We start from the raw sequence: 22303 nt of genomic DNA, 5'->3' as shown, positions 1-22303 counted from the left end.
TAAAGCTCATATATAATCCCTCTTGATTCCCAGGAACATCTTTGTGGTCTGTGCCTTTATTGGTGAAGGGGGGGGGGGATAATATTGCCCCTTCCAATTGCTACAATATTTCTCTATGTAGTAAAACATTATGCTCACATGCTTACTGGCGTTGAGATACAAAAAGTAAGGCAAGCCATCAGAAGCTCTGTCAGGAAATTTCTTTGGGAGGGGGACAAATGCTAGTAGGAACTTTGTTTTCAGCAATTTTCAATAGTAATATTTCCCTTTTTCTATTTATGTTGGCTATAGTGTTTCAGTATATCTAAACACCAGAGAATCCTATTGTAGAGCTTTTGATGGCTTCAGCCACATGGAAGATCAAAAGTCTCACAGAATTTATATCCACACAGTAATCCTCTCCATTGTCCACTTGGAACTCTAGTAAAAGTATTATTAAGGACTTATTCAACAAAACTACTGTTCACTGCAAATTTTGACAAAATATTAAAATTTTGTGTAAAATTTTACTTCTAATCCAATATTTTAATTATTAAGCAGAAAAAGTGGAGGGCTACCAATCAATTTACAATTATTGATATTCAAGGGCTATTCAGAATGTAAAGAACGTTTTGTTATAAAACAAAAACTAGGTACAGGAAAAATATATTTTATTATATACATCTGAAAGAGTGACAAAAATGCTACTTTTCTACATAGTCACCAAACAAATTAAGGCACTCATCGTAGTGGTGGACAGGCTTTGAAATTTCTTCATCATAGAAATCCGCCGCCTGCAATCTCAGCCACTCAGTGATGCACGCTCGGAGCTCATTGTTGTCATCAATCAACTGTAGTGAACTGAGGCATGCATCCTGAACATCAGATCATTTGCCCCTCTTCTTTCTGGGTTGGGTTGACAATGTATCCCAATCTTTGGATATTTCTTCTTTACTCAGGATGAATTCATAGCCTTCTTCTTGGGGCAATTCACTTGCAGCTGAATGGGATGTTGCCTTTTTATGTAGATTCACTAGTCGCAAAAATCACGTAAATATTATAGTAAACGGCCTAATTGTAAACACTGCTTATAAGTATTCAAAATATGGATGAATATGTAAACATGTAGATTAGCTAATTAAGTAAAAAATGTGGTACAATAGTTGTAGGGTTTACCCAATTGAATAAGTCAGCATAAATTGATTGCTATATATAGTGTTGTAAGTTTAGATCCTTTAACAGTTTGAAAGCATGTATGAAAAAATCTCTTTTGGAAGATTGGGTCAAAGTTTTTACATCTGTCAGAGGGTTTGAATTCAGTCCTAGTTGATATTTCAAATTGAGGAGATTCACTTATTTTCTTTCCAGCATTTTATATTTCAGTATTATGTGCTCAGGGGCTTCTTCTTTGAGCTTAGAGTACCTGCAAAAGGGACTACTGGTAACTTCTCCATTTGGTTGTCTAATTTTATATGAAAAAGAATGGTGGTCGAACTTAGCTGCATTTTTACACAGGCGATGAAAACAGACTGATCACATCCTGGTTGGAGAGGGGGATAGATTTGATGGCTTTAATTTGGGTAGTGTTTTCAGTCGCAATCTAGTTATGTCCCTTATAGTTAGAGGTTGCTTTGCTATATTGTCTGCTTTTTCATTTCCTTCTATACCCAGATGACTAGGTATATATTGAAATTTAATAACACAGCCTAATCTTCCACGGCTGCTAAGGTTTTCTTTAGTTTTGATGTAAGTCTATGTCCAGTGTTTCAAAGTTAGGGTTTGTTAGGATATTTAGAGCAGATTTAGAGTCAAAGAATACTACTATATGTTTATTGCTCTGTTTCAGTTTAATTAGGGCCTCTAAGCCCAAATTGATTGCAGCTACTTCAGCTGTTAGTATGCTGGTCCCTGCCTTGTGATTTTCCATAATGCATAGGCTGTGCTCTCTTAAAAGGCACCCCCTTCCACGTCCATCTTCACTTAATGATCCATCAACATATAGTTGGTTATATCCATCATATTCCTTTTTTAAGAGCTGTTTGAAATGTTGGATTGCTGTTTGGGATTCAATCTGTTCCTTTTTGGGGGGGACGAATTGTAGTTTAACCTCTGGGGTGATTGATGTCCATGGTGGATCTTTTGCTATTTTAGTTTTAAAATGTTCTAGTTTGATGGGGTATTGTGTCCTGGCCATAATTGCTGACATCAGTGGGTGATTTTTTGGCTCTAGTCGGCTAGCTCTGGCTTCTGGAAATAAGAAATGGTGAGGGGTTGTTTCCAATTTTGTCAGGTATCTTATGGTTAAAAGTTTGTATCTAGGCTATTTTCAATTGGTGGAAGCCCTCCTTCTTGCAGAAGGTTTTGAATCTTTGTTGTTTTCCTACATCCTGTGGCAAGGCAGATTTCTGGATTTTGCACACATTCTAATTTGTTGAAGAGCTGTTTTGAGCAAGTTCCATAGATAATCAGGCCATACTCAATTACTGGTCTGATGTACTGTGTGTAGAGTTTGAGGATAGATCTATCTATACTACCCCAGGTTGTACCACATAGTCTTTGAATAATTCTCATCTTTTTCATGCATGATTGTATGATATGGTCAATGTGAGGTTTGAAGGTAAGCCTGTTGTCCAGAATTATTCCAAGGTATTTAGTTGCACTGGTAGTTGGGATTGTAGAATTTTCTAGGGTAACTGATTGTAATTCTACTTTTTGTCTATTATGGAAATATATGATCACTGATTTGGGGACTGATATGGGTAGTTTCATGCTGGTAGAAAAGTCCTGGAGGTTATTAGCAATAATTTGGAGTTTATTTGCAACTTCAGCAAATGTTTTCCCTGTTGCCCATGCTCCAATGTCATCTGCAAAAATTCTATGTGGTGAGTCAATTTTTAATGCTGTCATATACAATATGAATAATAAGCAGCCGAGTATGGCTCTGTGGGAGACCCTTTTCAATAGGTCTTGAGGATGATAGTTTCCCATTTAATTTAACTTTAAAGGTTCTATTGTCTAGAAAGCTATCAATCAGTTTTCTGATTGGTTGGGGGAATCCTAATGCATGGAATCTTTCCCCTATTATGTCTTTGTGCATTATAATATGCTCCTTCTAAATCAATCAGTACTGCACCCAGTATTAATCCCTCATTCATAGTTTTCTGTGCATCTGTCACAAGTTTCAAAATGAATGGTAAGCTCTAAATCCAGCTTGATAATTTGGGAGGATGTTATTTGTTTCTGTATACCACTGGACACGGTTGTAAAGTATTCTCTCAAACAACTTACCAAGGGTTGGTAAACATACAATTGGTCTGAATGAATTTGGGTAATCTTTGGGTTTTCTTTGTTTGGACACAGGTGTTATAATTGCTTGTTTCCATTGCTGGGGAAATACTCCTTATGTGTAGCAGAGGTTGAATGTATGTATAAGAGCTTCTTGGAAATTTCTTGGGGCATTTGAAATCCAAGAGATATGGATTTCATCTTCACCTGGGCTTGCTTTTTGATTCATTTTATTAACTGCTTGCAGGAATTCATTTGTTCTAAAGGGTTGTGCAAGCTGTGTTAGCTCATAAACTGTATTTAATCTTTCATTGTGCCTTTGCTTATTTAACTCTTCTTTGTGGGCAAACTTCTGTTGGTAGATGTCAGCAAGTGCTTCAGCTTTTTTGCTATCATCTTCAAGTTGGATACCAGATACAAGTAGGGGATGCTTAATGTTATTCTTCTTTTTTCCTGCTCTCATGATTCTGTCTAAAAATTGGTGTATTTTTGATTCAGGTGTGTATCTGTCAATCTTTTCCAAGTAGGAAGCCCATGTCAGGGCTTTTACCTTTCTTTTGTCTCTTCTGAGTCCAGCGCAAACTTGTTTAAATCGGATTTATGTGTTGGGGTTTGGAGTTTTTCTAAAATTCTTTTCTGTATCTCTTTTTGCAGTAAATGAGGCTTGACACTGGTCATTCCACCATGGTTTTGATGTCTTCCTTGAAGATTTATTTAGGTATTGTTTGTTGGTAGTTCTAGGTATTGATGATATTGCAGCGTCTTTGAGATGAGTCTTTTGGTACAGAATTCTGTGTCTTGGCTTTCTTGAATTGGCATTTAATCAATTTTTTTTAGGATTTCTTTAAATTTAGTCCAGTTTGCCCTGTTATTGTTAAATTTCGGTGTGTGCTCTTCTTCATAATAAACAGTTCTACCAATTTCTACCAGTATGGCATAGTGGTCTGTTAGTAGTTGAGGGACTGTACTTATTTTTGAGCATTTAGATAGTTTATTTGGAAGTAGTTGTAGGTCAATGGTAGAAAAAGGTTAGTTTTGCAGTCGTAATAGGTATTCATACCATGTGGTGTAGCTATTGAGATTTCTTGGAATTCATTTAATAGGTTTTCTAAAAATTGGCCTGCCTTGTCAGTTTTCTATCCTCCCTAAGTAGGGCTATGAGCATTGAAGTCTCCTGCTATTATTATTTTCTGATGAATCATCTTAGGTGCAATTTCTGTAAGGAATTCCTTAGCTTCTTGGTTACCATTGGGATTGTAAAAGAGTATATTGTTAGTGTTTCTCTATCTTTAAGACTTATTTTTACTCTAACTACATCAACCTCATTAGGGTATTCCTTTGGTATTATGAAGCTGTGCTTAACATCTTTCCTTACAAGGATAGCCACACCCCCTCCTTTCCTGCCTGATGATCTTTCTTTCCTGTAGACCTCATATCCTTCTACCCAGTGTACTTTCTTGGTTAAGGTGGGTTTCCTGGAGACATATAACATGTGTATCTTTTACTTTAATATACATGAGCAGCTGGTCTAGCTTTTCTTTTGATAGTGACTGTGTGTTCCATTGGAGGATCTTTAGTGTTGTTTTGCTCTGGTTTTGTAATGGATGGTTGTGGATTTGGTATTCATGCATTGGCCATATAGTGGTAAGCTTGATGGTTATTTAGCATGGTGATTAGATCTAGCTCTGCAGTCTCTACTCAGCTTTTAGGGAATTATTTTGTGGCTAGTTCTCTCATGATGACTGCCTTAAGTCCTTGGGGCATTTTAGCTTGTGAAAGGAAAGTACTTGCCATGGTGTAGGCTATGAGGTTGGTGATTGCCTTGGCTGTGTTGATGGGCATTGATTCTGTGGCCTGATTAGTGGCTGATGCTACTGGAGCTAATGGCTTGGGGTTTTGCTTGATACCTAGTAGGCTTGTGGGTCTTGCTTGCCTATTGCTGTTGCTGGAGCTGGTGCTTGCTGGGGCAGGGAACAGGGAAGAAAATCTGGCAGGTATTGGAGATTTTTGTGGTGTGCTAGATGTTCTTGGTTTCCATGGAGTCTCAAGCATGCTGTATGTTGGGGAGAGGGGTGTGTTGGGAACTGTTTCTGAGGGGATAGCTGACTGGTTGTATTTACTTACTTGTTGGGCAGCAAATGGGACTGGTATGTTTTTTATTTCAGTCATTCTAATTATGTTAAGACGCTCTCTGTACTTAGGACATAGTCTTCTATTGTCAGAATGATGGGGGCCATTGCAATTTATGCATTTAGGTTGGGCTTTACAGTCATTGCTTTCATGTTCTTGGTGGCACACTATGCATTTGTTTAGTGTGGTTTTACAACGCTTGTAGGTATGGCCTAGTCTATGGCACGTGTTACACTGAATCGGTTTATCCTTGTATGCTTTATTTGCCTTTGGTTCCCCAAATAGAAATATTTGTTGGGTGATCTGGGGGTGTCCAGCCAACTTGAAAATTACAGTCCTTCTTGTTTGTGGAGTGTTTATTCCTGGTTTACCTAGACTGTGGATAGCCTTAACTGGAATGTGTTCCCCATTGGCAGTCATTAAACCCTCTTTTAGCTCAGCTTCAGGGATTTCAGGTGGTATGTTGTATACTACAATTTTTTTTTCTTTTTGTTGAGGTTTCCACTTTTCAGTTGTCACCTGGATGCTTCCAACAGTTGTTAGCTGCAGAGCTGTGTTGGTATGGTTAGCTTCTGGGAACAGGACTTCTAATGAGCCATCTCTAGCTATGTTGATGCTGAAATTGCATCTTAGGGCCTTGAAGAGCGTTAATCTTATCTGCTGTATGTTCTTAGGTAAGAATAGTGTTTCCTGAGATTTTGGAATCAGTCTTATAACTGTTCCATCATGGATGTATTTCTCTGTAGTTTGTTGGGTTGGGCTATGAATTAGGAATGGTTGGGTGGTTTGGTAATGGCCTCTATGGTTTGTAGCCTGTAGAGGACTAGTAGATGGCTTCTTCCTTTTTGATTTTCTCTGCACAGTGATGAACTCAGTTTCTACTGTGCTCATTTCTGGTCTTTCCTGAACAGTAATCATGGTGTTAATTTAGCTATCATCAGATGTTCCAGTTTCAATTTCCAATGCAGGATTGGGGACTTGATTTGGGGAGAGTATTGCATCTCCCCAAGACTGGCCCCCTTCCAAGTGGGGGCCAGGTGGATCTTGTTTTGACATTCAGTCAAGGAAAATGGCAAAAATATTGATAACAGGTAAACCAGTACAATAAATATATCAGCTAAGATACTTGACCAAAAAAAAGGATAATAATTGTAATCCTCCTCAAAATTAGCAGAGTTTAAGCAATCTTGTACTAGGCTACTTGCCAAAATTTATCAAAACGCTGTGTTGCTAGCCAGTACTTCTTCTTTGGGAAAAAGTGAAAATCATTCAGTGGTAGGTTGGGACTGTAGGGTGGATGTGGGAAAATCTCCCATTTGAATGAGTCCCATGAATCCTCTCATCAACTTTGGCGAGAAGATCGTCTGTCACAATGCTCGGGCGTCCACTCCTCTCTTCATCATGCACGTTGGTTTGGCCATTTTTAAACTGGATACACCATTTTTGCACTGAACTTTCATTCATTACTTCGTTGCCATACATTTCGCACAGTTGCCGAGGAATTTCCATCGTTTTTTTTTTTGCTAACAAAAACCGTATTACGGACTGCAATTCACAACTGGCGGGATTTGCAATTGCAGTGCACATTTTAAATTGGAATATTGGGCAAACGGGCAGCGCGGAGATGTTCTCGTTCTCACGGCTGGATGCCGACTAAAGCTACGAGCACGCCCGCACCAAAACATACGTGATCGCCGCGTGTCTAGTGGCGTCAGACGGAAACGTTCCCTAGTTTCTGAATAGCCCTTGTATACACAATTTAACAGAGGACTAAGAACATAGGGGTTTTAAGGGGCTGGTACCCCAGATCATATATTGGTTAAGCCTGATTTGGAAAATGATCAGAAATTTTAATTTTTTAACAAGTTTCTTCAACTGAAAGTAAGGAGCAACTTTAGAACTTAAAATGAACAGAAATTATACCTTTAAAGTTGGACTTTCTCCTCTTCAAATCCTTGTTCTTTACTCTAAAATTTGACTTTTCTCCAATTCTTTAAGAAAATTTGCAGAAGCAATGGGACCATTAAATTAGAAGAAGAAACTTTTTTAAGCACTGAAAAACTTTAGCTTAACTAGTAAGCAGATGAGGAGAGGACAGTCCTCTTTATGTATGGAACAATTTAGTTAATTTTAAGTTTTAAAGTTGCTCTTAACTTTCAGTTGAAACAACTTAACATTGATCAACCAATTACTGTTGCCCCTGTGTTATGTAAAATTTTTGAATGTTAGTTATAGATGAAATTAATCAGGTTTGCTATACTCCTGAAAATCAGTTCAGGTTTAAGAGGGGTAGAAGCAGGGAATGTGTGCATCATCTAATGTGCAATAAATTGCTAGAGTGTGACCATAATTTACCTTAAATCACACTTACCAGTGATAGGATGATCCTGTAGTCACCAGTCAGTGATGATAGTGTGCTGATTGATGTGAATGACTCAAAACTGACAGAAGAGGCTGTATCCTGGTCTAACAAGTTCCATAGACTCACTACCCAATTAGAAAAGAATTTGCAATGCAACCTTGAGTTGGCATGCTTCTAGAAAAGTTTTTGATCATGTCCTCTTGTTCTGTAAGATATATCTGGCTGAAAGATATTTGGGATAAGTTTTTGATGGTTAAGCAGCTTGAATGTCATAATCATATCTCCTCTCTTTTGAAATTAGGCCAGTGTGGGTAGATGCAATTTTTCAAGCTGAGAGGGGTAAGGAATGTCATAGAAACCTCTGATGCCTTTAGTTGTTTGCCTCTGATCTGATTCTTGAATTTCTTGGTCTGATTAGGCCAAATTAAGCCTTTAAAAAGTTTTAAAACAAATGAGGGGGGAACAATTCCTGAAAGTTCTCTTAAATATACTAAGAGTCTGACTAGCCTCAGAGACGTTGTTTGGGGGGGGGGGCAAGGGGGCAGTTGCCCCCCCCCAATGTAGAGAAATATTATTATATAGCCCATGCCCATTGACCATCTGGATATGGACCCCTCTTGCCCTCCCCCCACCATAAAAATGCTGGAGATTTGCCCCTGACTGGCCTTTGCAACAACAGTCTGGGCATGCAAACTAAACTTTAACTCTTCATTAACTAATAGACCCAGGTCATGTTTAGCATGACTACTGACAATAGGTTGCCTTGTTTTGTCTGCTGATTCAATTGAGTACTAGTGTCTTGAGTTTTTTTCTTCTTTTTTTTACCAAAGTGAATAACTTTACATTTCTGGAAGTTAAACTCCAACTTCCAAGTCTCTGCCCAACATGTAAATGAGTCCAGATCTGCTTGAATGGTTTCTATTTTCCTGAACTTTCAAAATGAGCCAATTACTTTTGAATCATTTGCATAAAGGCTTGTTTTATTTTTGATGTTAGAAGGTGCATCATTAATGAAGATATTGAATAAAGTTGCCCAGGACTGTGCCTTGAGGCACTCTACTTATCACTTCCATAGCATCAGAGAGAAATGTTTGCCCAATTTTCCCAAAAACTTTGACTGCTTGTTTTCTATTACTCAGGAAAAGTATCACCTACTCAATAATTTATGTATTAAGCCCAATAGCTTCTAGCCTAATATGCAGTCTCCTGCAGCAGACTTTATTAAATGCTTTTGCAAAGTCCAGCAAAATCATGTCTACTGGGAAACCCTTGTCTATGAGTTTGTTGAGACGTTTTTGTGTATCAATAAGGTTGGTCTCAACTGATGTAGCAGAACAGAAACCTTGCTAGCATAGGGACAACAGCTTACCTTGAGTCAGATGTTGAATGACTGGAGTTGACTATGCTTTCAGGTATCTTTTTTACAGCAGAGCTGATACTGACTGGTTGGTAGTTAACTGCCTCATCTTTGTTACCACCTTTGTGCACTGGGGTAATATATGTCAACTTCCATTCTGCTGGTATGCACTTTAAATCTAGAGACTTCTGGTAAAACTGGGTGAAAGGAAGAGGCAGTTCAGCATGTGCCTCTTTTAAAAGTTGAGGGAGAATGCCATCTGGTCCAGCTGATTTATTTGGGTTCAGGTTTTCAAGGTGCATTTCAAGGTCAACTTTACTGATAGTAATAGGTGGCATTACACTTAGGATGCCATACTTGGGGGGATCTGTGAGTGGGGCACTGTCAGCAGGTATGAAAACAAGCAAATTGATCACTAAGGGAATTTGCTATTGCTTGGGGATCATTAATTTTATATCCATTTTGTACCAGTTGGGTAACTAAATTTCTTCCAGGCTTTTTATCTGAGGCATAATTCAAAAATCTTTTAGCATTTGATTTAGCTGATACAGCTATACTCTCCTCATACTGCTCAGCTATCTTTCTAGATGGGTTTGCATATCCACTTTGGAGATGAATGTCTATTGACAACATCAAGCAGTGAACTTTTATTGGCACACCATGAATCTTCTGCACTCATTGTATCAATGAAGGATCAGTCACATTCTGCTAATTCCTTGTAGATCAAACTATAATATATGTACACATGTTTTCTAAGTAATGACCTTTTTGGGTATAGCCTAAACCTACAGCTTATATTGATATGGTTGCTTTCACCAAGTGGTGGTAAAGATGCTATGCTCAGGATTGACTCATGGTTGCTAATTATTATTATTATTAATACCAAAATACAGTAAGCTTTATCAAGCTTGTCACACTAAACAATTATAAAAAAAAGTATCTGACAATGTTGACAACATAATACACACATATAATTCTATGAAAACAGTAACACACTCTGAAAACATAATAACTGAAACATACAGAAACATACCAAACTAACTGAAACATATCTGATTATCTGAAAATATTCTCAAAACAGATTTTTAAAAGACCCAGTATAGAAAAATGTAGATGCTAAACTACTTTTTAAAGACTGGACCATGGTACTTGCAACTATTTCTGACAAAAGTGCATTCCAAGTTTTCCACACTTGGCTAGATAAAGAGTTTTGGCCTAATCTTTTCTCTTAACATGGTGGGTAAATTTTTTGTTGGTGTTGACAGGTACTACTGTATACTGTAAAAGTGAAGAAGTGAGTTGGAGTGGTATTATAAATGTTCCTAACAATACAGAATATATTTATTAGGTTGGCTCTATCACCTCAGAACTGAAGACTAGGCAACTGTAGTCTCTGCATTCTCTGGTGGTAAGGTAGATGTCTCAGGTAAGATATGAGTTTGGTGACCCTATGTTGCCCTTTCTCAACTCTTTTTCTATCTCTCTTATTAAGGGGATACCATACTGATGAGCAATACTCAAGTATTGAACATACAGTGGATACATAAAGTGAAATGAATGAAAGAAGGTTAAACTTAGAAAATGTATGCTTTAGACATAGTAATTGGTAATTTGCCTTATGGGTGATATCTGATACATGTTTATCAAATTTGAGACTTGAATCAAAGCAAACCCCAAGGTCTTGAACATACTCCATGCTTGAAATTGATTTACCATCAACAAAGTAATGGTAATGTTGAGGAAGTCTATGTAAATAGTGCACAGCATTGCACTTGGTTTTGTTAATGAACATAGTTTGCTGTACACCACTGGTGCACAGCAACCAAATCCTCTTGAAGCAAAGAAATCTCATGTTCATTCATGACTGACCTGTAAACTTTCACATCATCTGCAAACATTTTTAAGGTAGAATTCCTAACAACATGTGGCAAATCATTGATAAAAAGGCAGAAGAGTACCAGCCCAAGACAACTGCCTTGCGGAACTTTGCTTATGACAGACATAAGGGATGACTATCGCCTACTGCAACCTCTTGGGTTCTGTTTGTAAGATAATCTGTTATCCATGCTTTAGTTTATGGGCCAATACCATGTAGTTGACATTACTTTATCAGAAGTGGGATGGAAATTTGGCAACTGCTTTGGAAAAGTCAATATAAATACAATCAAACAAAATACCATTATCCACCATCAGTTGAAAATCATGAATACCTCCAGAAGTTGCGTGTTACAAGATCGCCGTTTATGGAAACCATACTGAGCTGAATGCCATAAATTATTTTCCCCAAATGCCCGGATTCTGCTCACCAGAACTTTCTCCATTATACAGGAAAAGATTAATGTATTTGAAATTGGTCTGCAATTTTTAAAATGGGACTTTGAACCATTCTTGTACAATGGCCTAACGATTGCTCTTTTCCAAGCTGAAGGACATTCACCAGACGAGAGACAAAGATTAAAGAGATATGTGAGTGGTCCAGCAAGTACTGATGCAAGTTCGCATAACATATTTGAAAATCCATCAATATCCAGCGCCTATCCAGAATTAAATAAAAAAAAATAAAGTTTTTTTTTTAACTGAAAGTAAGGGGCAACATTAAAACTTAAAACGAACAGAAATTATTCCGTATATGAAAGGGGCTGTCCCCTCCTCAGCGCCTCACTCTTTACGCCAAAGTTTGACTCTTTCTCGCAACTCTATTTTTTTAAACAATAAAAAACTGTAGCATAAAGAGCAAGGCGTTGAGGAGGGGACATCCCCTTTCATATACGGAATAATTTCTGTTCATTTTAAGTTTTAATGTCGCTCCTTACTTTCAGTTTAAAAGAGCGAGGCTTTACTCGTAAAGGGCGAGGTATTGACTAGGGGGCGAACCCAATCACATACGTAATAGTTTCTGTTTAAGTTTTGATGTTGAAAAGTTTTCAGTTGAAAACCTGTTTTTCTTTTATTAAATTTCTAATCGTTTTTTTTTTAAATATTGCTGGGAAATCCGGCGCCCCCTTCATAGCAATGTCCCTTCCCCCATGAAAAATTCCTCCATGGAAAGATCCTCTCACGTAACCCCGATCCCCCCCACTACCAGAAAAAATTTCCCCTAAAAACGTCGGTATGCTTCCCAATAACCAATACTATATGTAAACATTAGGCAAAGTTCATAACTTGCAGTTCTTCCCCTGAGGACTTTGAGGAAATAAGTCATCCTCAAAGACATAGTTATTATATTTTTCGATCATGCTCAACAAAATGGCTATCTCAAAATTTTGATTGGGTGACTATGGGGAAAAAATGAGCATGGAAGGGGGTCTAGTTGCTCTCCAATTTTTTTGGTCACTTAAAAAGGGAAACTTTTAATTTCCATTTGAATGAGCCCTCCTACGTTATTCTAGGACCACTGGGTCGATATGATCACCCCTGGGTAAAAAAAAACAAACAAATAAACATGCATACATGATCTTTTTTCTGGCAAAAAAAAAAACAAACAAAAAAACACAATTTTACATTTTTGTAGATAGGAGCTTGAAACCTTCGCAGTACGGTTCTCTGATATGCTGAATCTCATAGTGTGTTTTTCATTAAGGTTCTATGACTTTTAGGGAGTGTTTACCCCTTTTTTCGAAAATAAGGCAAATTTTCCCAGGCGCATAACTTTTGATGGGTAAAATTAAAATCGATAAGACTTATATATTTGAAATCAGCATGAAAATCTGATTCTTTTGATGTATCTATTGGTATCAAAATTCCTTTTTTAGAGTTTTGGTTACTATTGAGTAACTCCTTACTTACAGCTAGTTGCTCCTTACTTACAGTTAGTTACCACAAACTGTTTGATCAAGATTTCGGAGTGTTTGATAAACCTGCTGGACCATAAAATCTGAATCATCAAATTCTTTTATTAAATCTGGAGGAGTAATTTGAGCATGTTTCTGTGTGTTTTTATGTGAAAACTGAGCCAAGTGTGTAATCTAGGACAAGATCTGGTAATGAAGGCATTTGGCCATCCCTGTACTTAGTGGGAAATTTTACAATCTGGTACAAAGAATGTTTTTTTTTAGAAATTCAAGGAAAAGCATAACAAAGTCACTTGTGGAGTGAACACAGCCATCTACCCATTGACCTAATCCACGGTTAAAATCACAAACCACAATCACACACCTGCATATGTTGGTGTTCAATGCTATTGAATTAGTTAAAGCAGAGGCAAATTAGTTAAAGCAAAGAGGCTCACATCAGCCCAAATCACAATGTTCTGGCTCAAAAGGCAGGTCTACAGTTATCCACACTTGTTCTACAACTGGTTCATAATCAGAATTAATGTCAATGTTTCCTACCTTAAGTGAGTTCTCTACATAAATGGATACGCCCCTTCTGTCCTGTTTAATTAGGTTGAATACAATTAACATTCAGGTAACTGTATCTGACTATCATTCAGGTGAATACCTGTCTGCTTAGGCTTAATTTCACAAAAAGCATTAACATCCACCCTGCTGGCTGATGCTGCATACTTAATTTCCCGCAACTTTGAGGTTAAACAGTTTATAAAAACAATACTTTAATATGTTAAACATTACTTAAAACAATTTGTGATGCACTATTCTTTCCATATGTGCTCTAGACAATTGTACTAGTGCTAGACAATTGATCAATGTCCTCTACAGCATTGAGTTGAAAACTCACAGGGTTATCAGAGTTAGAAGTGTGCAATCTAGCACTGTAGTACATTTCATCTGACTATCCATTATAAACGCTGATACTAACATCTAAAAAGGTTACACTAGAACAAGGGCTATACAGCCTACAGGTAACTGAGAAGCAGCTAGTTTATTGGGTTCTAGGTGTTTACCCCCCCCCCTTTGGAAAATAAGGCTTTCCAAATTGGAGAATTTTAGTTGTTGTTTTTTTTTCGTTGGGGGGAGGGATTTTCGTAATTGCGTATTATGCGCAACTCATTCAAGTTTATGCTGTGTGTTTTTTTCTCTCTTCTTCTATTTCACAGCAGGCGGGCTTTTCAGTTGATACTATTTAGCCCTTTTCCTTTTGCTTCACTCTGTGGGCTACAGAGCTACTGGCTTGGCTGTCTCTTATTTATTATATATTCTCATATATCTTTCAGTAGGTCTTTCGACTCAAGGAGTTCAAATATAAGATGATTGATATCGATTTCTGTGCTCTGTGTGCAGGTATAGTTGGCTAGTCTCTTGACTGATAGTGAGATTTTGTGGTGTTTGAAGCACTTTAACAGTTTGCAATGCAAGGTATGCTGTGCAGACGTCAGCATATTACATTCAAATAGGCAGTGGTCAATTGTTTCATTATTCATAATACAATACCTGCAAAGAGGGGACAGGGGAACTGAACCACTTGAATTAGGAAACTGATACGAGAATGCAAGAAAGTTTAGTCCATTTGTTCCAAAACGAATTCTGTGATAAATTTTAGACAAGTACTTATTGGGAAAGGGGGAAAGAGTAGGATTTTTCTTATTAAACATAATATCTGATAGTCTCCATCGGTAAATATGTCTAATGGGGATTGGTCTCCCACTTGACTGGTCAATATTTATAGCATTTTTTGCTATTTCATCAACCTGATGATTACCACTTATACCAGAGTGGCTAGGAATATACTGAAGATAAGTTCTTATGCCACTTGAAGCAAGATTATCTATAACACTAAGACAATGATAAGTGTCAATATCCCGCTTATACTGAGGAGCTGAAGACAGCAACTCAAGGCTTAATAAAGAGTCAGAATAAACTACAATATTATTTGAATTAGCAATCAAGGGTATATTTTCCATAAGTTGTTCTAATGCCATGATTATGGCATTTAACTCTGCAGACATTATAGATACATTATTATACAATTTCTCACCCATTGCAATTTTCAGGTGAGGAAGGAAGGCACCAATTGCTACCTTCTCATTCATTTTGGACCCATCAACAAATATTTGGAAATGGTTTTTTTTTTAAGTAATTGTAATAAGTTCAGCAAATTTTTTCTGGACAAAAACAATGGGGGTTAAATCTTTAGTCTACTTTGAGAAATCAGTATTTATTATGGGAATTGACCAATTCCATGGAAGGGATTGGAGGATAGTAGGTGCAATAGACTTTGCAGGTACTGGGAACTTCTTCTGAATATCGGCATACTCATCTGCAATGTCTCTATACATGGCTGGATTTCTTAACCAATTATGTAGGGTGTGTGAGCTATTTGATTCAATTTTGTAAGATGTTTTATCAAGAGAAAGCTACGTCTCTCCCTTACTGTTGTTAATCCACTCTCCATAAGCAGAAACTTGGTGCTTGTGGGTTTCCTAAGACCAAACATGAGACATATTATATCGTTTTGTATTGTTTAAGTTTTTTGTATCTGGGTCTTTGCACATGCACCATAGACGATGAGCCCATAGTCAATACTGGGTTTTATATGTGATTTATAAGACTAAAGTAAGGTTTTCTCCTTACATATCCATGGTCTGGAAAGAAGTCTTTTTAGTATAATTGTTTTTCTATAGCCTTTTTTTTATTGCGTTTGAAATGTGGAGGTGGAAATTGAGTTTTTGGTAAACCAAGAGACCTAGGTATATAATATAGTTATCTTCTGGAATAGTTGATCCATTTAGAGTCAATCTTGCATTAACAAGATTTCGCTTTCGGTGAAATTGGATGACTTTTGGCTTGGTAGGTGCAATGGGTGAATTTGAATGTTGAGAGAATTTTTCAAATTGGAAAAGTGACTTTTGCAGCTTTGACTGTGCAATCTCAACGGTGTTGCCAGATGTCCATAGTACCAGATCATCCGCATATTGTAGAGTCGTGGGGGGGGGGAGGTTCATGTCCCAGAGATATAGGGCAAAGAGGAGGCAGCTGAGGACTGCTCCCTGTGGAAGGCCTTTGGTTATTGTCTTTTGGGGTGAAGAAGCCGAACCTACACAAACAAAGAAACTTCGCGATTCTATGAAAGATTTTATAATAGATACTAGCTTGGGGGGTAGTCCAAGGTTTGCAAGTTTAATTAAAAGGATTGGGTGGTTCACATTGTCGTATACCCGTTCAAAATTTAGGAAAGCTGCAACTAGGACATTATTTTTTGAGAATGATTCATTTATTGCATTTGTTAACAATATGAAAGGATCTGTTGAGGAATGGTGTTTCCTGAAACCAGTTTGAGTGTAAGGGATCATGTTATTTTTTTTCAACAAACCAGAAGAGTCGGTAATATATCATTTTCTCCATTATTTTCCCCATCACAGGAGTAATCATTATAGGCCTATAGGAATCAGGGTTATTTTTGGGCTTATTTTCTTTAGGATTGGTAAAAGGGACGAACATTTCCAGATATTGGGGAACATAGATGAAGCCCAAGCATGATTATAACAATTTAGAAGTTCCTGTTTGTATGAAAAGGTGAGATTCTTTATCCATGTAGGGTGTACTTTCATAGTTGCCGCTAGTGTTAGTCATAATTTGACGTATTGCGTTGTTCATGTCCTGGATTGAAAATGGATTCGTTATATTCTCGGATCCTGGGCGAGGTTGGTAACTTGGGTTTATAGGAATTGGGGGTATTTTTCTACAGTTCTTTGATGTTAGCTTATTAACAAAAAGAGTGGCAAATAGCTTAGCTTTTTTATTATCATTGTCATAATGGGTATTATTATGTATAAGCTCATACAGGAGTGGGTTGGGGGAATTTTTTTCCCATAGATGTGGCTTATGACTTTATGTATAATTGGCTCATGTGTTTCTCTAGAGAGATTATTTGCAAAATTATTCCGTTATGTATGTTTAGAATTTATTATCGTCTTTTTTGGATTATATTCTGCTATTAATTTTTTTACATATGTTGTAGGTTATGTTTTTTTTTAAGAATGTTCTCTAACCTGCATTTTTTGTTTTCCATTTGTTTCGGTACTCATTTGCCCACCATGCTTTTGGAATATGTCTAGGGAAGGTTTTCCTGGGAGTTGTCCTGGGGATAGCATTATTAGCTGTATTTATTAGTAATGATGCCAAAACTTCAGCATATGTTTCAGCTGTTGCGTTTGAAGTGCATGAATTTTGGGTGAAACTTGTAATTTCATCATTTAGCTTATTTTGGAACATAGGCCACTTTGCTTTATTGTTGAAATATTTGGAGGTATGTAATAGGGTTTCAGCAGGTTTGTTTAGGGAGCAAACTATGGCAAAGTGGTCAGTACATAGACTATCACTTTTATTTATATAAATTTTATTCAAAATATTTAAAGACACAATTTGTAGGTCAATTGTAGAGAAACTGCCACTTTTGGGTTGAAATATGTATTCAGGTTTGGAGGGGTAGCAACAGCTAATTCATTATTATTTGAAGTCATATGCTCAATGAACTTACCATCTTTATTTGCTGGTTTATTCCCCCACAAAAGGCTGTGGGCATTAAAGTCTCCTCAAATAATAATATTTTCACCATATTAGAATTATTTATATATATGAAGAAATCCATGCCATCTGTAATTTGGCCATTAGGGTTATAAAAACTTATTATGTAAGTTTTTGTATTATTCAGCCAAACACTGATACCAATTGCATCAACATCATTTACAAAATCTGTAAAGTTGATGCCACAGAACTTGATAGTATTATTAATTATTAAAGCTACTCTACCTCCCTTTCTCTCTGATGATCTATCCTTTCTCAGGATAGTGTATCACAGAGACTTAATTTGTTGATTTTGGGTTAAATGAGTTTCCTGAAGGCAAGCAATATTGATGGAATTATTATTCATAAAAAATATTACTTAATTTAGCTTATTTTCGGTAAGTGATCTTACATTCTAATGGAGTATTAATATGTGTTATGTTGTTGTTTTATTTTTCATGTGACTGTGAATTAATGTTTAGCTTTGTTAATAGTAGAACAAGATCCGTTTTTGCTTGAATGAGCACATGATTAGGGATGTAGATTTTTGCCAATTCAGCAATGATTTTTGTTTTCTGTTGTTGTTGTATATTCAAGGCCTGAACTGCATTGCAGTTTAGAATGAATAAGATATATTTGGGGTTTGCATGTTTGGCTGTGCATCCAGTTTGTCAGTTAAGGGATTAATTCCTGGTAGTGTTTCTGGTTTGTTTCTTGTTGGGAGGGGGTGCCAGGCCGACCTCATCTCACTAGGCAAGGAGGCTTGTTGGCTTGGTGATTCTTTCTGATAGAGATGTGAGCTGGGGGCTTAAAGGATGGTGTTTTGTAAGGAGTACTTGATGCATTGGGAGTGTTTGACTTAGGGGTTTTATTTTGTTTCAATATGGGTTTTATTTGGTGCGATTGGGCAGTATTTGCTTCCATAGCTGCAAAACGGTATGGAATGGCCTTCTCTGTTGCTATTTGGAGTGCTAGTGCTCTTGTTTTATATGCAGGGCATTGAGATTTATTGGTGGATTCGTATGGGCCTTTACAATTGATACATGTAGGCTGAGTGTTGTTGCTTGTTGTCAACTCTTTAGGATGGGAGCCTTTACAATTACTACAGGCTAGGAGAATTTCATTGCATTTATTTGTTGTGTGTCCCAGTTTCAGACACTTCTGACACTGGATAGGCTTCAGCCTGTATTCCTTGTGCGGCTTGATTTGCCCAAATAGGAATAACTTTCCTGGGATATTAATTTTTTTCTTCCGTGTAAATAGGAAAGATCTACTTGTTTTTAATCCATTTGGTTTACCAAGTCGAGTGACATTTTTTATAAGGACTGTGTTACCAGCTCTATTTTGAGCCCTTCTTTCAACTCCTGATTTGTTATTTCTAGGGGAACATTATATGCTACTATTTTTGTTTGGGATTGTTTTGGGTTCCATTTAGATGAGTTAATTGGGGTATTCAGAAGAGATTTTAGATTGAGTATTATATCAGCTGATTTCTGATCTTGGACAGCTATTAGCAAAGATCCATCACGGTTAATGTTAAGAGAAAATATTGATTTTAACATATTGAAAATTGCAATCCTTATTGTAGTAATCTTTGTTATTTCAAAGGGGGTATTTGGAGAAATTTTTAGCCAAATTTCTAAGTTTTGGTAAGGATAATCTAGGAAAGGAGGAAGGGAAATACTTTTGATTGGGGATGTTTTTTTTCCTATTTTTGGCTTTCAAGAGGTCCTAGAAAGGACCTCTTGAAAGCCATTATCATCTATACTGACACTTGCTCCAACACTGATCATTGTCCTATTCTCAGAATTTGAGCTTTCATGTGAGCTTTGTGATAGGGAGCTTGACCAGCCAGGATGGGGCAAAAATGGATCAATTTCATTAGTATTTGGGGTGGGATCCAGAGGGACCTTTTTTTTAGGGGGAGTTCTTTGCATTGCCTTTTTGAATAAGCTTTAAGCTAAAAAGGAAAGGATAATAGTATGATACCAGACAGTCTGTACTCTACAGTGGAGAAAATTTCTACAAAGGAAACACCACTGTATGGCTCTGAGTAGGAATTTGAGCACGAGGGGCTTCGTACAGCTACTGATTAATCGAGACAATAATTCACAAGAAACTTATTTTTAAAATTTCTTGAAGTGTTGCTGTTGTGTTAACAAAATTTCCAGATACCTCGCTATTCTTCTATAAGGCCGTATGTTTGGCTTTAAAATACACTTCTCTATCTATCTATCTGATTGTAAGTTAGTATCTCCACTCACTTTGGTGTCATCAGGTAGTGGCAGGGCCTTAGGAATTGGTGAGGCAGTTATCGCCATAGAAATACTTTCACTGACAAGAGCTGTAGGGACCGTAATATTGTCATCTTGCTTTTGCTTCTTTGGTGGCATAAACAGGTCTTTAAATGACAGCACAATCACATATTTCAGTGCTTCTTCAAGATCAATGTGAATATGATGAACATGGCCTTTAAAATAGTCTTATTTATTTTAGCATCACATTCACAGCATTCACAACCATTCACAACCATTCACAGCATATGGTTGGTTCTGGTTACAGAAACATTACACTTCTTATTGGCACTTGCCATTTCGAAGCAAATGTCAAAATAACTACCATCCAAGCTAATTTCACAAAGCCATGAGTACATTACTCAGAAGAAATCCAACTATGCACAAAATTCTACTTCGCCTTTCTTTTCAAACGCATTTCAAACTGACTATAAAAAGAAAATTTCTTATTTCCAAAAGCACTAAACACCTAACTTGGGTAAGATAAAAGAATGGCAACTTCAGCTCGTAAGAAGCTTTGAAAGGGGAGTGGAAAAATTTACAGAACAGATTAAATTGGAAATGAAATAATAGTTACTTAGAATGGTAAAATTCCCACCAAGTTGGAGTAAAGTCGCTTTCAAATTGTTTTTCTTTTAAATTAAATCAAAAAGCGCTTGATTTGACAAGTTGTTTGTCAGTTCAGTGAAAAATCATTGGTACTTGTCTGTTAAACAGAACACATCCAATGAACGAAATGAACACGTTAAATCATCGAATTTTCAATTAGGCGGAACTAGTGTGACGAAACTACCAAATCCACATAAATTGGGTAGCACCTGGAGAATCAAATTCATATTTTAAATCATGCTATATGGAAACAGACGGAAAAGGAATATTAGAAATGGGCATTGTGGCTTCGCCATGATGCATGTTTCTCTTGAAATTTTCGCCTTTGGCAAAATTTTTTTACCAAATACCAAAAAAGCTGGGGTGGGGGTGTGCTTCTCCCAGCCCCCTCGGGACGCGCCTGATTGTCAGTGTAATGATTATTACAATTAAAAGGAACATAAAACAAAGAATATAATAATGGTGCTACTTTTATTGTCACTGCTCTCATCAAGTTGTTGCATGAATTAGGTGTCACTCTAAGGTTCATTTGAGGGCTTTAACTTGTATTTGCAAATAGAGCAACTGCTATATTAAGGAAAAGCGTAAAAATGACATTGAATAGTGGATTTGCCTTGTCCCTGTGTAGCTAAGGGAATCATCTCAAAACATACCCCTTTATTGTATTAGTGTGTTTCCTGTAGAAGTGGTCAACCACCACAATAATATGTATGACTTCAGGGATACATATCAGGCTAAATTACTGTCCTATTCATGATCAGCCTACTCTGTGCATGTTAATCATTAAAAGTATTCAGATATTTTGTTTTTTAGAAAAGGGGTTGATAATTGATATAGCAGTTAAGTAAGGTTAACAGAGGTTTAATAAATGTTTAAGAAGGATAATACCTTGCTTCATTTTATTTATGGTTTCATGCAAAGTATAAGTTTATTTGTTGATTTCTGTGCTATATAAACCTAACAACAATTGCATATGGATCAAAGAAGACTTGGTTTTCTATATAAACAATCTTATATCCCTCATTCCCTAAATAATAAGACAATTTTGGTTAGGGACTCAAAATCTTGACAACCCAAAAAAGCTACTAATCTGGAAACTTGTGTTAATTCATATGATAAACAAGAAATTATGAAAACATCCATTATGATTTTTATAAATTATAATTGGTATGTTACTGTCAATTGTCTCCTGTTTTAATTATTAAATGTTTTAAATAGGAATTATGTTCCTGATTTTGCACTGTGTAATATGCACAACAAATCTATATAAAATGTACACCAGAAGATTAATTATTTTAGCTGGAACTACATAGCTGCAGGAAGTTTTATAAGATAGTCATGGCAGCAGAACTTTTTGCCCACCTTTAGCTTTACCTTTACGCCAACAGTAGTGACCATGGAATTGCTCTATAACAAAGGGTGTCAAGCCAATGACGTGGTTCTTTTTTTCTGTATTTTGTTATGGTAACTTTCTTGTTTTAGGCATTTGATATCGATTTGCAAAATTTGAAGAAGAAGAAAAAGAAGAAGAAGGTTCCATTTGATTTTGATGGTATCTCAGAAACCCCTCAAGCTGATAATGAAGATGAAAGCAAGGAAAAGGCTGAAAAAACTGTCACGTTTACTATTGAAGATAAGGATACAAAGGATATAACAGGTAGTCTATTTTATGCATAAAGAGAAGAACAAAATTATTAGTTTGTAGACAAGCTACTAGGTTTGGTCAATGTTAAAATAGATAGAAATTCCTAATTGGTACTTACTTGTAGCAGGAAACAAGCTCAATCGGCTCTACCTTGTACTTAGAAGCTGCGTTTTCTTGTTATGTTGATGCAGTTTCTGTCTGCAGACTAGAGCCAGATTATGCCAGGAAACCAGGAAAAAT

General features: G+C 36.7%; 1 protein-coding gene across 2 annotated transcripts in view; it reads left to right on the top strand.

The window, feature by feature from the left end:
• eIF2beta (eukaryotic translation initiation factor 2 subunit beta) overlaps positions 1–22303 on the top strand; it is a 45018-nt gene that overhangs the window by 7764 nt on the left and 14951 nt on the right. The window contains exons 1-2 of one of the 2 annotated variants that reach the window (XM_089087502.1): positions 10485–10539; positions 21901–22075. In XM_089087502.1, the coding sequence (XP_088943628.1) occupies positions 10531–10539; positions 21901–22075 (184 nt within the window). In that variant the 5' untranslated portion in view covers positions 10485–10530. Of the gene's footprint in view, positions 1–10484; positions 10540–21900; positions 22076–22303 lie in introns of those variants that run through there. The other variant, XM_089087500.1, reaches the window with a different exon arrangement.

Source organism: Artemia sp. Qi Xiang Cuo, chromosome 4 (genome assembly GCF_049724085.1).
Source record: "Artemia sp. Qi Xiang Cuo chromosome 4, ASM4972408v1, whole genome shotgun sequence".
NCBI classification, from domain to species: Eukaryota; Metazoa; Arthropoda; class Branchiopoda; order Anostraca; family Artemiidae; genus Artemia; species Artemia sp. Qi Xiang Cuo.
The sequence above is the reverse complement of the archived record's forward strand: the minus strand, read 5'-3'. Positions and strand labels throughout refer to the sequence as shown.